Source organism: Lolium rigidum, chromosome 2 (assembly GCF_022539505.1).
Source record: "Lolium rigidum isolate FL_2022 chromosome 2, APGP_CSIRO_Lrig_0.1, whole genome shotgun sequence".
In the NCBI taxonomy this organism is placed as follows: domain Eukaryota; kingdom Viridiplantae; phylum Streptophyta; class Magnoliopsida; order Poales; family Poaceae; genus Lolium; species Lolium rigidum.
The window spans coordinates 149,035,415-149,051,867 of NC_061509.1; the positions used below are offsets into that span (position 1 = coordinate 149,035,415).

Below are 16,453 nucleotides of genomic sequence, written 5' to 3' on the forward strand. Positions count from 1 at the left end.
GGTTAAATAAAAGGGGATATAGTGGAAATTCAATGCCACAGCAGCTTCCGAGGAAGTGGTGCCACGCGGAGAAGTTGAGAAGGCAAGGCATCATGATACCGCAACGGCTCGCCACGACATGACCCGACGAAGGAAAACGAGTGATTTTGGAATTACCAATTCCAAAACCGAGGGGGCATGTGTTATCACCAGAATTTGACCGAGTCAGAGGTGGGCCACGATTGAGAAAGACTTGAAGATATACATGGAAGGGAAAAACAAGAATTGGCCTTATACACGAAATTGGGCTGAATTGCTCATTGTATCTGTAATATAGTAGATCGTATCTTTAGATTAAAAGTTAGAGTTTTACTCGTGCACGGTTAGGTGCACGTCCGAATTAGAAAGTCCGTCTGGACTATAAATATGTATCTAGGGTTTATGGAATAAACAACAACACAACGTTCACCCCAAAACAAACCAATCTCGGCGCACCGCCAACTCCTTCGTCTCGAGGGTTTCAATCGGGTAGCGACATGCTTGCCTAGATCGCATCTTGCGATCTAGGCAGCACAAGCCCCACGTTGTTCATGCGTTGCGCGTACTGAAGCGTCTTTGATGGCGCGCAACGTAGTTATCATAGATGTGTTAGGGTTAGCATAGCTCTTCGTATAAACATGCTTACGTAGTGCAACCCTTGCATGTCTAGCCGCCCTCACGCCTATCTCAGGCGTGGGGCGGCACCCTGCTTGTTCTTTATTTAGTAGATCTGATCCGTTACGATTGCTCCTTGTTATGCAAGGATTAGTTTAATATCCGCAATAGTTAGGCCTTACAAAGGGGGGGAGGATCCAGTGGCACGTAGGGTGGCGTTCGCAAGTCCTAAACAGGATGTTCCGCGGATCAACATCATTGTTGGTTCTTTGGCCTTGTTTAGGATCGGCTTATGAGCACCGTGCGTGGCCGCGAGGCCCAACCTCGGAGTAGGATGATCCGATTATGCGGTGAAAACCCTAAATCGTCGTAGATCTCATTAGCTTTATCTTGATCAAGCGAGATCACCAAGTATTCATGCACCCCGTACGGATCATGGGTGGATCGGCTCTTTGAGCCGATTCACGAGATAACCTGAGAGCCGATCGAGGCTCGTATTTAATGTTTACGTGTATGCCATGCAGGGAACATAAGCGAGGCATCCCCATCACCTTCCCGACCGGGTATAGGTCGGGTGGCACGCCCTTGCACTTCGCATCGCCGCGTGTGACCGGAAGAGCATTGCGGGCCGTCGCTCGGAGGGGTCTCAGCCAGCCGCAGCTCTAGGCTCTTCCCGGCTCTACCGTGTTGACAGGCCGCTGCCCGCCGGTGGGTTTTGGCGATCAACAGGATGGCAATTATATCTATGGATCTGGATATCCATGGATATTCGACCCGCCGGGCACGGATATGGAGGGTTGATTGTGCCCACGGATTTCATGGGGCGGATATCCAATAATTCACGGAGCGGGCACGGGTAGAGGTTTTGCCCCATGGATATCCAATAGACATCCATCTGACATGTGGGACCCACATGTCAGTGGGACATATAATTTTTCTTAGGCCTAGTTGGCCCTCTCTTGAGGCCCAAATCACCAAAGGGCCATATTTTCTAACCTAGATTACCCTAACCCTTATTATTTCATTGAAATTTCTATGCATTGCCCTCATAATTATTGTTCATATTACTGAAATATTGTCGAAATGCTCGTGTTGCGCTCAAATGTGGCCATGATGATGTGTACAGTGTGTAAACACACGGATATCCATGGATATACGGATATCCGACGGGTTTGGATTTGGAGCGACATCCATGCCCACGGATACTTTCCTGGGCGGGGCACAATGAGACTGATGGATATGGGCATGAATCTGATTTTGGTATATCCGTCCAAACCCGCTCCATTGTCATCCTTAATAATAAGTAATACTATAGGTAATTGAGTTATTCACTTGCTCACCAGGTGTGTTAGCTTGTTTCTTTTGTCAATTCAAGTGTTTGCAGATAAACTAAGATTTCACATTTATACGTGGAAACTGAGAAAGCTTCGATTTGGTTTTGGGCGTGAAGATTTAAATTTTTGCCATCGACCACTTCCAGTTATCTACAGTTATTTTCCTTTTATTTAGAGAAAAAGAGTGAATATGTAGGTAGTTTTTTAGTTTCTTAACAATATGTTTAAAATGTTATAAAGAAAGTAATGACCAAGTATAGGAGTGATCCGCTACAACACGTGAGCACTCAGCTAGTGTGCATTAGGTGTTTTGAATGCTGCATGTGTGATCTTGCGCTTAACGCGGTGGTTTTTAACCTACAGTTAGAGCCAAACTAGTTCATAACAAAAATGGGGCGAGTTAAAGAAAAACGGGTTTCATATAGAAGAGCATAAGATTATTTTGTGGAAGCCAACATTCGTTAAAACACAATTGACCTTGCGACTGCTGATTTAAATATATCCTTTGAAAAACATCCACTGCCACCATCGAGGGATAATATCGCGCAGGAGTGGCAATTGGACAATGGAGGAATGAGAAGGTTGAAGATCACTTAACATTGCCATCAATGTTTTCCGGCCGAACAAAAAAAAAAGAGACCAAAGTGATGACTCAAAGGATTGTCACTAGGTCACTCTGACCAGAGAAAGCCTAAGTCTCGTTACAAAAGTCAATATTCGGAAACAACATTTCTGATAAATGACGAGTGTGTTGTCAAGACAAGACGGTGAAAAGAATACATCGAACGCTATCAACCCGTAAACGGAGCTCTAAACAACGCCTACATTGATCCATATCTTTAGAAATTTGGCATTGGCAACAATCGTAGTAATCATATGGGGCGATGTGTGCAAATCTAGCAAATGAGTTTTTGCAATCTGAAACCGTCCCGAGTCGTGACCGATACAGCAGGGAGCAACTTAAGCGACCTCGCATGCCTGAAAATTACTTCATGGGCAAATCAATGCAAGACATGACAGGGGAGAAACTGCAGAGCAGCAACAACGTGCTTGCTGCCATCAATAAAATCATGCATATATGCGTGGCTTGTAGGAACCGACCATGGAAATTGCATGCGACGGGTGGAAGCAAAACAAAACGAAACGAAACGATAGGTATCACTGGGCCTTCGTTTAGTTGGGCCGAGACGGACGCGTGATCCACTTGTTTTCTTCGGTTGAACGAGGGCTCCCACAGGCCTATGTCTAGGCGTTTCCTATACGCCGACCAGGTCGGCACCTGCACCGCGCCGCACACCCCCGCGCGCGGTGTGGGCCGGCCCGGTTAGGCGATTTTTTCTTGTTTTTTCTCCTTTTCCTTTTCTTTTCCGTTTTTTGTTTTCATTTCTGTTTTATTTTTCATTGTTTCTTTTTTTGTTCTCTCGTTTTATTTTTTTGTTTAAAAGTAATTTTCAAAAAATTTCAAATTTTAAAAATGTTCAAGTTTGACAAAATTTGAACGAAATTTGAACAAATTTTGAATCTTGAACGAATTTCCAAATTTAAACGAATTTTGAAGTTTGAACAAATTTAAATTTTGAACGATTTTTAAATTTAAACGAATTTTGAAATTGGAACAAATTTTAATCTTGAACGAATTTTGAAATCTGAACTAATTTAAATTTTGAACGTTTTTTGAAATTTGAACAAATTTTTTGATTTTGAACAAATTTTATATTTTGGACGATTTTCAAATTTTGAACGAATTTAAAATCAAAAATTTTAAAACCTGTAGATAGAAATTTTGAACAAATTTTGAAAATATAAAAAAGCCTGTAAAGTGTTAGTTTTTTATATCAAAACTGTAAACAGGAAAATAAAAAAACGAAAAAGGAAAAGTGGTCACCTGATGGGCTGCAGCCTAGTTAACAGCTAAATCGAACCAACGAAATCAGCGATAATGGGCCAAGCCCACAGACAACCGGGGGTGTGCGGGACGTGGTCAGCGCCGACCAGGTCGGCACATAGCACCACCCTATGTCTAGCCGTAGGAAGCAATAGTGAATGAGCACCTTCTCTGTCGGCCCTGTCCATGCCGTAGGCTTGTTTGCAGCATACCAGCACCGAAGGCAAAGCAATGCATATCTCCAGCTACCTCATACATGGAATGGTGCTTTTTATTACAGTATTATTTTACAATCAATACCATAAATATGATATATTTGAAGTAGCAAATAGTACATTATAGAGATATATAGGCTCTTTTTCAACGATTAGAAGATACAATCTATAAGAAACGAATAAATCTTTGAGGTTTTCAAACTCTTTCTTTTTTCATGCAACAATCTTGTACTTTTTATGGCAGCCGGAAAAAATAACATAGATATCAAACCACAAACTTGTAAATAGCAACAAAGGTTCTTTCATAGTTGTAATTAACCAACATCGGCAAGAGTACCAACACCAGTATTACAGGGAAAGACAACTGGATAGTCTAGTCTGCGTTGTTAGGGACCCAATAATACGAATCACCATTATCGAGGACGTGACGACTGACAAAAAAATTGCGATGAAAATCCACCTCGCACCAACCATGAGAAAGAAAATCAAAAATCAATCTAGTCAAACAAGATCCGAAGGCCCATTCCTAGGGAAATTTTTAATTGTTTATGATTGTTGATCTAATCATGTGTAACTAGTCCTCATGAGCTGAGGATTGAGGTCTAGCCATGCAGCAACAAGTGCAACTTACTTTACCTATGACATAATGTGTGTTATGTAACTTGAATTCATTAGTTGTGGTTGTCTTCATCTCCCAATCTCCGAGCTTGTCAGGTAGCCAAGTCTCGTGGGGTTGATAACGTATGAAGGAATGGGTCAAATGTGTAGTTAGTTGCTATCTAGGGAATCATGATAACGTCATTGATCTTAAGACTATCTTCAGTTTACTTAAATATCTTTGTCACCCAGTGATGCTTGGGGCAAGGGTATAGGATTATAGATCCATGGTATGTGGTGTACGCATGCCATGGTGTCCTTTGGACGCATCACCCCATTACATAGTGTATCTAACTATGCTTATTACTATCATCACATTTATAATCCCATAACCATCTTTACACACCTGCAGGTGAAACCTCGGTCTTAGCCTATTTCCATCCATTCATAAAACCAAAAACAAAAAGAAAACATTGGCCTAGTGAAACAATGACTAAAGGAAGTCGCGTTTGCATTAGCATTCTTCCTGTGGATTCGATAAACCTAGGGTCTCTTATGGGGAAAAAAGCAGAGTAATATAGTCTGATATTTTGGATCGAAGGTATCGGTCCCCTTCACCATGGATGCCGCCGGTCCGTCCCGCCTCATGTTGTCTTGGGGCCTCAGAAATGCAGCGGATCAATGCCCCTCGTCGGCATGAGGTATTCTTTTTTTATTTCTTAGGTATTTGCAGGTGTCTTTTTTCAGGATGGTGCAGGCAACGGCTACGTCTGAATAGGCACTGGTCCTCCCTGTCCTATCCATGTTTCAGTGGCGCGCCTAACGCATGTGGAGGGTGTGTGAAGTTATCTTCCCACTAGATTCCTAGGATCCGATCGATATGCATGTCAGTTGGTGTGATTACAAGTCATCTCCTTCAAAATTATGATTCTCATCTTTGACCATGTTTGTTGTTAATACGATGATTTTTCATATCTTCGGCTCGTTCTAGTGCTTGCTTCTAATCTTCGAGCTAGGTAGGCTCATAATATATTTGTAATTTGCCTTGTACTGAAAGCTCAAAACCAGGCATCGAGCTTAGCTACCTTGCTTGCTCTGTAGCAACTGGAAACTGCAAAGCACTATATCATAGAGGCACATGCATCGGCTTGTCTCGTACGAGACAATACACGAAACGGTGCCAGGTACAGACGCGCGCGGTTCTACTATATATCTGTGTATCTACTGGAAGTGTAGGAGTACTGCGTAGCAGGCAGACAGACAAAAGCGGCTCTCGGTGCTCACCGCCGGGGTTCCTACTTCGCAAGTGCAAGATAGCTTGACGCACAAGAGAGGCGCCACCGCGTTGGCTAGTGGACAAGCAAGGGCCATCTAGTTTGGGACAGAATACTTCCATTTTTCCTCATGAACACCTACCTTCCTGTAGCTCTGATCAGCAGTGGCTCTGATCGAAGATGCCTCCTGCCTCCGCTGTGTTCCCGCACTCTTGCAGGCTACCGATCTGTATATCTGTCCCACTTTAGCACTAGCGTTCAGTTTGAGCGAACAAAGGGTGCAATAATACCGGTGGTACTTGCTCTTTAGCTTCCACCTGCATGCTTCGAAGATCATGGCACGGATGCCCAGTTTACTACAGTACCATCTACCCAGCTGGTACACTACAATGCGCTTGCAGCTTGCAATGCGTGAGTAGCGCAGTTACCAAATACTAGAAGTGACACTACGGACACGCCTTCACATACATATGAGTACATCTTCTGACTCGTTACGAGGAATGGGACGAAGCGGACCACAAATGCTGAAATGCCACTTGGCTGTGAAATTTGAGTAAGTTGTGCATTACCAAATAGAGGCTTGCTCCAGTACAACCCCCTCCCCCCCAAACTCAGTTTGGGCTTTTGGGTAATTAGTGAAACTAATTAATTAATTAACTGTCAGCCCTCCAAAGCCCAAATCCAAAGCCGGTATACTCATATGTGGATATACCGTATAGATGGAGCATACACGATCTCCATCAAAAGCTCCATGAGACCATGCTATGAACGTCCTCAACTAGCTGAGCTCTCATTGCCGATCACGTCCGATGGCGTCGCTAGCGATCATGTCCACCGCCGCTAGCGATCACGACCGCCGCCGGACAAGCCGTCGGACATGTCCGACACTGTGCTCCTTCTTCTTTGACGCGTCGGACTGGCCGGCTAGAATGTGCCCGGACTGTCCGGCGCTCGAGCGCACAAAGCGATGATCACAGATCAGGGCATAATTAGGCGAGGCCTTCTCTAAACAAAGTGAGATGAGGTGCTACCAAAAACGCCAAAAACGCTAAAGTAATCACGACACCTGATTCCGCTTGATTAAATGTCTAGAGAAACAGAGAAAAGCGGCCAGGGAGGTGATAAGCTAGCTAGGGAAGAATCACGGGTAGGGAAGAATCACGGGTTCGCCACGCTATCATACACGATCTCCATCAAAAGCTCCACGAGTCCACGATGTGAACGTCCTCAACTAGCTGAGCTCTCGTTGCTGATCACGTCCGACGACGCCGCTAGCGATCACGACCACCGCCGCCGGACAAGCCGCCGGACATGTCCGATACTGCGCCCCTTCTTCTCTAATGCGTCGGACTGGCCGGCTAGAACGTGGCCGGACTGTCCGTTCGAACGCTGCTACCAGAGAATCCATGTCGAGGCTCGTGCTGGCCAGCGCCGCTGTGGACGGCATGCCACTGCCTTGCCGTGCCTCCCACCTGCCGGCCTCGACCGCCACCGCCCAACAAAGTCTCCGCTGATGAGTTCAACGGCGTACGTACACCCAACCGTACCTACATGTATGCTACATATTTGTACAAATAAACTGGGTCATACGGGTTTTGTACAGGGCTACGTATACCCATTTAGTTTTTTAAAAGACCATCATGATCCTAATTATGAAGGGGTATCGAGCGATCTGAGCCGTTTATGTGTTTGAACCCAAACTGAGTTTGGGGGAGGGGGTTGTACTGGAGCAAATGCCTACCAAATATTCCAATTTGGCTAGAAACTTTGGGTTTGAGGTCTACAAAAATCGATACTAACTATCACGCAATCACGCGTGGCCACCGACCGGAACACAGCTGAGCTCAGATCTGAAGTTTAATTAGCAACATAATTAGATGTCTTATACTCCCTCGGTCCGAAAGAGAATGTCAAAGATTTATGAGTATTTTTCAGCAATAAAATCAGGTAGAGAGATTAAGACCGGAAAAGGGGAGGGGACGCGACCGATCTAGCTAGATCGGTGCTTGCTTTGTCTTTGTGGACCTGCATGCCGGCCGTGCCGTTTTCAGTGGCGAGACGCAGCTTAAAGCGTGGCACGAGGTACGGTGCGCGCCTCCTAGCCTTCGCCTTCACGGCTCGCTTGTTTGTGAGCTAGGCCACCTACCGTGTGAGCCAGCATCGACCGCTGCGTGCGATCCATCCTCATACGGAGGAGAGGAGATCTCCATGAGGAAATTGCAAAAAGGCACCATAATTGTAGCTAAGGTTAAAAAAAACACTACTTTTTAAAAAAATGGCAAAAAGTTGCCGGTCGAAAACCTCTAATTTTTGCAGAAAATTTACACCGATCGCTCACTTTAGGTCGGTTGACGGTGTTCCTAACTAGATGGACCCACTGTCAGGCCAATATGGCAGAATGTTCATTTTGCTTTGGCAAAAAACACCTTCATATGTTTTAGTTCATTTTCACTGTCTTATTTGGGATGGTGAGGCGGCCGCTACATCCTGAAGTCAAAATAAGGCCCTCTCCCCCCCACCCCCCGCTATCCTCGCTTTCGTGGTGCGTCTAGCGTCGGTGGAGGTTGTGTTTCCGGCGGATCTCCTGCGATCCGGTCCGTTTTTGTGTTTGCTGGTGTGGTTTCAGGTCAACCTCTTCTAATCTACGGTTGTTATCATTGATGATGGTTGCTGCTCTGGTGCACTGGTACTTTGGCGCCTTAGCACGACGACTTCTGTCCGTCTACTACAACAAGGTCTACTACGACAAACTTTGGCTGGATCCTGTGATGGAGGGACGAGGACATCGACGCGCATTAGGCTCGCGCTTGTGTTGGTAGCCGTCGCTAGGTGGTCCAATGACCTATTTATAATTTTTTATTACTTTTAGGCCTATTTATACTGTTGTTGATGATTATTAATAGATTGGTGGAATTTTCGCAAAAAAAACTCACCTTCATATGTTGTATCTTCTAATCATGTGCCTCCTTTCTAATTTTTCTATTCCTACCATAAAAAATCTTATTTATTCCTCTATTACTTCAATTTCCTCATAGTTGTGTGTTGACCCATCGCCACGACGTTGCCGTCTTAGACCATGGTGTGCACACGTGAGCTTGTGCATTTGTGGGGCGCCAACACGGGCGTGAGCTTGGGCACGCATAGTCTTCTCGGCGGAAAGGATCGATGCCAACGGAGAGAGACCAGGGATGCGGCGTGGGTGCGAGTTATGTTGGCATCGGTCGGCTGCGAGCAAGGGGATGGCAGGCACAGGTGAACTCCTTCTAGGGGCGTCCACGGGCCGGCGCGGGCGAGAGTGGGGATGGGGAATTCCCACTGAGGACTCGATGACGAGTGGAGGGTTAGTGCGCCGAGTGAAATTGCTGCTGATTTGGGTGCATGCCATGGTGTGGGCAACTTTAGGTTATGGATAACGGGTGGGGTCCGCTTGGCAAAGAGAGTATTGAGGAGAGTGGTTATGACACGTGGATTCCCTGGATGTTTTTTGAAAAGGAAAAAACATAATACGTTACTTGTCTAACTTTCGCCTCCTCCAACCGTTATGTATTTGCCACATCAGCCTTAAAGTGGGTCCATCCTATAAAAAACGCCGTGGAACGAGCAAATCGGAGTGGTAAGTGTATTTCCAGAATTTAGAAGGCTGACTTGTGGTTTATTGTGAAAAAATGAAAGTGATTTTTCTTAAGCCTAGTCCTAGCCACAATTATGGTGGGATTTTTTTTTCTCTCGTTGCAACTCTCTCCATCGATCACATCTGGTCATGAGCAACGCTGCTGTGGGTTCTTGACCAAACCATAGGTGCATACAAGCCGAGACCATCCTGTAGTTTTCCTTAGCGAGGTGGGCAGGTAATTCAGAAAGTTCGCATCGGCTAAACAACCTAATTCAGAAAGGCCGAGTAGGCAAGTAATATCTGAATTGGATGGCTGGACTACGCATGCAGTTGCTGGCTATGCTAGCTAATGCTGCATGCTAACTATGGCATCATAGCTAACTGGATGGATCGATCCAATCGGCCGCCGATCCATGCGAGTCGTGTGACCAACTTTACTGAACCAAGCCACTGCAGAATCATGATTCATGCGTGCGTGGAACTTGCTCAGTAGTACCTACATTTGTTAGAAAAAAGAGCATCAAATTAAAGGTTGGTACTAAGTTGGTTGCTGGCTATAGCTAGCTAGCTCGGCTAGCTACTCAAGCAAGCAAGCAAGCTTTCAGTGTCACCTTATTCTACTAGTCCGGACGGAGGAAGAATTTCCAAGCCTCCACTTTGAGGCAGGAATAGGACAGGAACACTACATATTTGGCGTGCGCCGCGGTGTAGGTATATGCTGAATTGCTGATATGCATCTTCCACTCGCATGGGAAATTTCTGTTGCCGGGCACAAAATAGGACAAGATTTGCTGCCTAAAGTGACGCCTAATTCACGCGGACAAAGTGTTGGAGCTAGACTACCTCTTTCAGGATCCACTGCAGTCTGCAGCGTATCATAGCAGCTAGCGGCATGAAGTAATTAGCGGGAGGTTGATGATTTCTTACGTGCAGTAAGTGCAATGGTGCATTAGTAGTATGAAATCGTAGGGTGTGTGGTATCAGGACGGGCCGTAATTCTCCTAGCTAGGCCACGGCACCACCAGGGAAGCGAGAAGACGATGGTGGTGGCCTGATCTAAGGGCATATCCAGCGAGCCACCCAAATCAGCAACTCAAACGGTTTATCTCGGTTCGTTTCAGTTGGCCGGACAGAATTTGGGAGGCGGTTCGGCCGGCCATGCTAGTGCGCCCAGCGGCGCAACCCATTGTGTTCACGCTTCCATTTCAGTGCCAGCCAAATCCATGGAAAAAAAAACACGTCATAAGTTGATATTTTTATTCAAATTTTGTTATATGTTACACGTTTGAATGAAAAGCAACTAATTTAAAATACAAATAGCCCTCCTACTCGCGGCCGGTAGGCGGGCGCGATGGCTAGCTTCGCCGTCGTTCTTCCCGCGAACGGAGGCGGCTCGCTGGATCATCGCGAGCCGCCGCCGCCTCATGGTGAACTCCGCGTTCATGGTGATTTGCTCATCTCCGCGGCGGGCTTGTTCGACGACGTTTAGCTCAAGGATCCTCTATCGCTCAGCCTCCACGAGGAGCCGCCCAGCCTGCTCGATAGGCAACCGCTTACGGGAGACCACCATGACGCGTTGGAGGAGCTGTTGGTCAGCCGACGCGGGTGGCGTTTCTCAGGTCGTGCGCCAGCCGGTAAGACTCGAGTATCGCCGCCTGCTGTAGATCGGCCACGGGCTGTTGATCCTCCTCGACACCGCTTCGCGCTCCGCGTCGACCTCGAACTACACTTCCAGGAGGATAGACTCTGTTATGTCTTCTTCGATGAGGCATGTGTTGAAGATGTTTGACGGGCTCCCGGAGGCGGAGGTGCGGGCTCCATGGGATGTGCGCACGTTGCGTGCCAACATAGAGTAGGTGTTGGCCTTACGGCGGCGCATGCTGGCTACATAGCCGTGATGCTAGGTGGGTGACAAGTTTGATGGTGATGAGTACGACGGAGGCCGTGCTTAAAAAGGTAGGAGGCATTGGAGGTTGGCGTGGAGCTTGAGCCGTCGGTATTGATGGTGGCACTGGCCATGGCTGCAGCGGCCGGTTAGCATGTTGCAGTCAAGTCGCGTCCAATGCTAGCGTCGGTCACCTTTCTACCTTGGGGCCACTTCCAGGCGGAACCGTGTCATGCGCAACCGGACAAGCGCTTTGTCCACGCCGATACATCGGTTCTCTAAATTTAGTGTGCCGATGGGTCGAGCCGGAGGCGGTCCATTTAGATCGCTCCGCTGGAGCTTCCGTGCCCGATCCGTGAGATGCCCTAAAACCACAGCTAGCAGGTCTGATCGGACGGCTGTGACAGCGCTGCGGGCGGGCGTCACCCCCAAACCCCAGTACCCCGCGTCCCCGCCTGCGGGCATGCCCTGGCCCACCCCTTGCGCTTTTACCCCACACAGCCGTCCCGCACGGGCACGTACGAGTACGACCAGCAGCATCCAACTGGGCCCCACGCGTCATCCTGATTCGTCCGTCCCCCGCAGTCTCGCCAGCCGTTTCTGCCCCGAGATCCGCTTCGGGCTCCGAGCCCACCGGCTTCTTCCAGATACGGCAGGCCACAGCCAGGGTGTGCGTCAAAACGCTACGCGTACTCGCAATTAAACCCGCCAGCGTCGGTAACCCCCGTGTTAATTTCCTACCCAGGATTACCGGGCGCCGAGATGAATGACCGGCCAAGTTCTCACACTCCACCCAGGCAAGCGGCGCCACGTGGACGCCGGCGGTGGAGGAGACGCTAACCGCCTGCCTCCAAAGGTGGAGCCCCAGTCCTACAAAAACGATTGCCGTTTTCCTCCTTAATAAACAAAGAATAGCTGGCTGTTACCATCCCTAGACAATGACCATGACATCTGCAATTCTGCACTCTACTGCTACTGCTTGATTATTATACTACTACCCGGTATATGGACCTTGCTGGGATTTCTGTCGATTTCATCTACTGGTCTGTAATAACTCTCTAAACGTTAGCATTAGGCGGCGCTCCCCTCCCCTTTCGAACTACTGCTGTTTTTCGTTATCTCCTGATAATGAAAATCGATCCCCCTGAGGGGTGGATCGCTTGGAAAAAAAAATGGACCTTGCTGGGACCCGCTTGCAGAGAGATGGGGATCATGGAACAGTGGCAGGGAACAAACAAGGGACAAGCAAGCAAGCAAGCAGGCAGGCACTGTTCATACCCCAGCAACAACTGAAGCAGGGAATGCACAACAGCATGCAGGTTGGGGCATCTCTGTGTGTGGCAGTGTCATGGCAGCAGGAGCAGGATCAAAAGAAAGCAAGAAGCAGCAGCAGAGCCACAGAGCAAAGCTACAAGAGTACTGCACATTGCTGTTATTGTGACTTTGTTGGACACTAGGGGCGAAAGCTAGCTATCCGGTCTACTCTACTCCGCTGCCATCCTTTTGTGCTCTTTGTTTGTTTCTAGTCCTAGCACCGGTTTCTGAACTACTCATGCTACTCCTCTGCTGCACGCATGGGGAATGGTTCTTCAGCCAAGCAAAAATCATGCATTGTGTTGCTACTAGCTAGCTTCAGATGATCGGATCAGTAACCAACCAGAGCTGCCATTTACTGTACCAATTCTCATAGCTTGAAACGAACTATGTAACAGAAGAAACGCTAACAAATTCAATTCAACATTCTAAACACAGATCAATGGAATCCAACAATGTACCAGCAAATTTCGACTACTATCGTTGCGACCAACTATAACAAAGACGCTTCTTTCTTTCTTATCTCTGTTTCTCTTCTCTTTTACCTGTAAGTTTCTCGGATTCATCTCCCTAATGCTCACCTCGGATCACCTCCTCGGTTTGACGCTGGCCGCCTGCTATGCTTCAGGAAGCTGGGTTGGAAGGGAAGCGGGGATCCGACACGGCCGACACCTCCACCTCCTCGAACGGCAGCGCCACGTTCAGATCGATCATGTCCAGGTCCCTGCCCGCGTGCGGTGGCGCAACGGCGGCGGCGGCGTGCGCCTGCGCCGCGGCCGCGGCGGCGATGCAGACGTGGGACCGCTTGTGGCCGCCGAGGGCCTGCCCGGACGGGAACACGCGGTAGCAGTAGGGGCACTCGCGCGGCTGCCCCTCCCCGTCCAATGGCGGCGCCTGACGCGGCTTCGGCGCTGCCGGGGTAGGAGGCGGGGCGACGGGGGGCGCGCAGCACCCGCCCCGGCCGCCGCGCACGTGGCTCGCGCGGTGCCCGCCCAGCGCCTGGTACGACCGGAACACCTTCTTGCACGCGCCGCACTGGAACCGCGTGCGCTTCTCCGCCGCCGGCGCCCGATCGGGGACGGGGACCAGCGCGTACCCGCCGTCGCTCTCCTCCTCGTCGTCCGAGTACTCGTAGCCGTCGCCGTAGTCCGCCGACGGCCACGAGTCGCGGGAGAGCATCATCAGCGACAGCGCCACGTCCTCCTCGGGCGTGGCCGCGTCCGACAGCGAGCTCACCGGCTCGGCGTCGCCCCAGGCGCCGGCCCCAGCCTGCGCGCGCTTGGCCCGCGGCGGGGTGGACTCGGCCTCGCTCTCGCGATCCGAGGACTCGGACACGCGCAGGCTGCGCTTCGGGTTCTCCCGGAGCGTGTAGATTGGGAGCGGCCTCTTGAACCCCACGTCCTCCTCCTCGGTCGCCGCCGCGGAGGACGCGGTGGAGATCTGTTGCCTCGCGGCGGCGGCGGCGGTGGCGAGGGAGTGGGACCGCATGTGCCCGGCCAGGGCGCGGGGGCTGGCGAAGCGGCGGAAGCAGAGCTTGCATGTGGTCTTCGCCATGGCGCGCGACGGCTAGCTCGGGGTGGGGAGCTCGGGGAAAGCGTGGCAGGAGCTACGATGGCGAGGACGAGAGAGAGCTGCGGGGGGAGTTAGAATATAGCGGAACACCCAAGCTTCTCTTTCCTAAGTATTTATTATTTTCCATCTGTATTTACTTTTCTCTCTGTTTTATTTTTGTTTTTATCTGAAATCTCGCGTTGACACTTTCCATAGCTGGGGCCTGGGGTCCTCTGTGCTTACTGGCTTTTGCACAGCATATCAGATCACGGATGTGCTGCTTGATTTTTTTTCTGCCTTAATTGCTTGTGCGCAGAACTGCATATTGCTTTCTATTTTTGTGGGATATACATCTGTGATTTTTATGATATCAAGTTATAGCATCCTAAACAATCATTAATTTACCATACCAATATAGTATTTTCTAAGCGATAAATTTTCAGTTTGACGCGGAACACATTGCAAAGCTACCATCCGAAACGCGCCAACCGCCAAAGCCAGTGGACACTCAAGTGAGTAGAAGCGCCAAACGACCCGCACGTAGCCACAATCAAAGCGAGCTGGGCGTGCGCGCCCCGCTTCCACCGTTCCTTGCCGCATATGATCTCGTAGCCACTATTAAAGCGAACCGGCCATGCACACCCCTGGTTCCACCGTTCCTTGTCGCATATGATACATGGTCCTCTGCTATTTACGGTGTGTGTGGCACGTGTATGCGTGTTCTCCTTACCCTGACTCTTCACACCGTGCCTTTGGCAGGGTGAGCTTGAATCCGTTCGCAAAAGCTCCATGGCACACCACATCTTGAGCTTGAGGCTCTTTTCTCCGACTTGGCGTCATGTATCTAACATGGGGTGACCATGAATCTATTCATCAAACTTCCTAGTGTGCATGCCACGTGTAAGTATGACGTTCTTTCCCAACTGTTCACAACATGAATGCCATGTTTAACACCCTCCCACCCGCTCCTCTTCAACCACCCAAGTTTACCAAACATGATTTTCATGGGATGAGCTTGACCGGCCCACCTGCATGGTAAACTACCATTAGTATACCGTGCCGATATAACATTTTCAAAGTGACAAAATTTTAGTTTGAATCGGGAACGAACTGCAAACCTACCATCATAAAAGCGCCAACCGCCAAGGGCAGCGGGCATTCAAGTGGGTAGACACGCGCCAAATGAGTCACATGTAGCCACAAACAAAGTGTGTTGCGTGTGTGTGCCACCTGCTTCCTCCGTTCCTTGTTGCATACCCTCCCCTGGATTTACGGTGTGCGACACGTGCGTGCGTGTTCCCCTTATACCAATTTTTCGCACCATGCCTTCGGTAGGGCGAGCTTGAATCAATTCGCGAAAGCTTTGTGGCACGTCACAAGGTGAGGTTGAGACTCTTTTCTCCGACTTGGCGTCATGTGTCATAACTTTCTAGTGTTCATACCGCGAATGAGTATGAAGTTGTAACATCCCAAAAATTCAAAATAAAATAAATGAATTTCCCTAGTTCCAAATTTTGGAACCAACAAAAACTTTTATTAAATAAAGTGTGACACATAGTGATCTTGCTTAATTCTTGTGCTATTGCTATGATTGCTTGTTATTAGTATTTGAAGTGATTTTAAACCCTAAACCTCACCCCTCTTTTCACCATCCTAGTTAAAATAAAATAAAAGGAAAATAAATAAGAAAAAGGCATATGTGCCTATGGCCATATTTATAAAACTTTACCCTAAGCTTTTCTACTTTGCTTAGAGGTTTGGAAAGCCTTCATACACCTTACCTAGTACTTATCAAACCAAATCCAAGTGGTTTCCAAAGAAAATAAAAAGAAACTAAAAATGCCATAGAGGCATATGAGAGTAAAATAGCAAATATGTGTATTTAAGAATATTGACCCTAATACATGTTGTGAATGGTGGGATCACTCCTATATACCATTTCAACACTCAACCACACCAATTGGGTCAAGCCAATTCAAATTAAAAATCAAATGCAACATATGCATAGAAGCATATGTGACACATAGCCATAATACCCAATTTTTGCCCTATGACTTTAAACCTTGACCAAATGTTGGGAAACCTTCTCTAAACCTAATCCAATGCTAAATTGACCCCAACCCATGTCCAAGTAAAGCAAGATGAACATTTA

General features: G+C 48.3%; 1 protein-coding gene across 1 annotated transcript; it reads right to left on the reverse strand.

Annotated features, from left to right (window-relative positions):
• Window positions 1-13,374: 13,374 nt before the first annotated feature.
• LOC124687448 (zinc finger protein ZAT1-like) lies at window positions 13,375-14,304 on the reverse strand. The gene has a single exon (XM_047221232.1). It carries the CDS (start codon window positions 14,302-14,304, stop codon window positions 13,375-13,377), a length of 930 nt encoding a protein of 309 aa, XP_047077188.1.
• Between the last annotated feature and the right edge of the window lie 2,149 nt (window positions 14,305-16,453).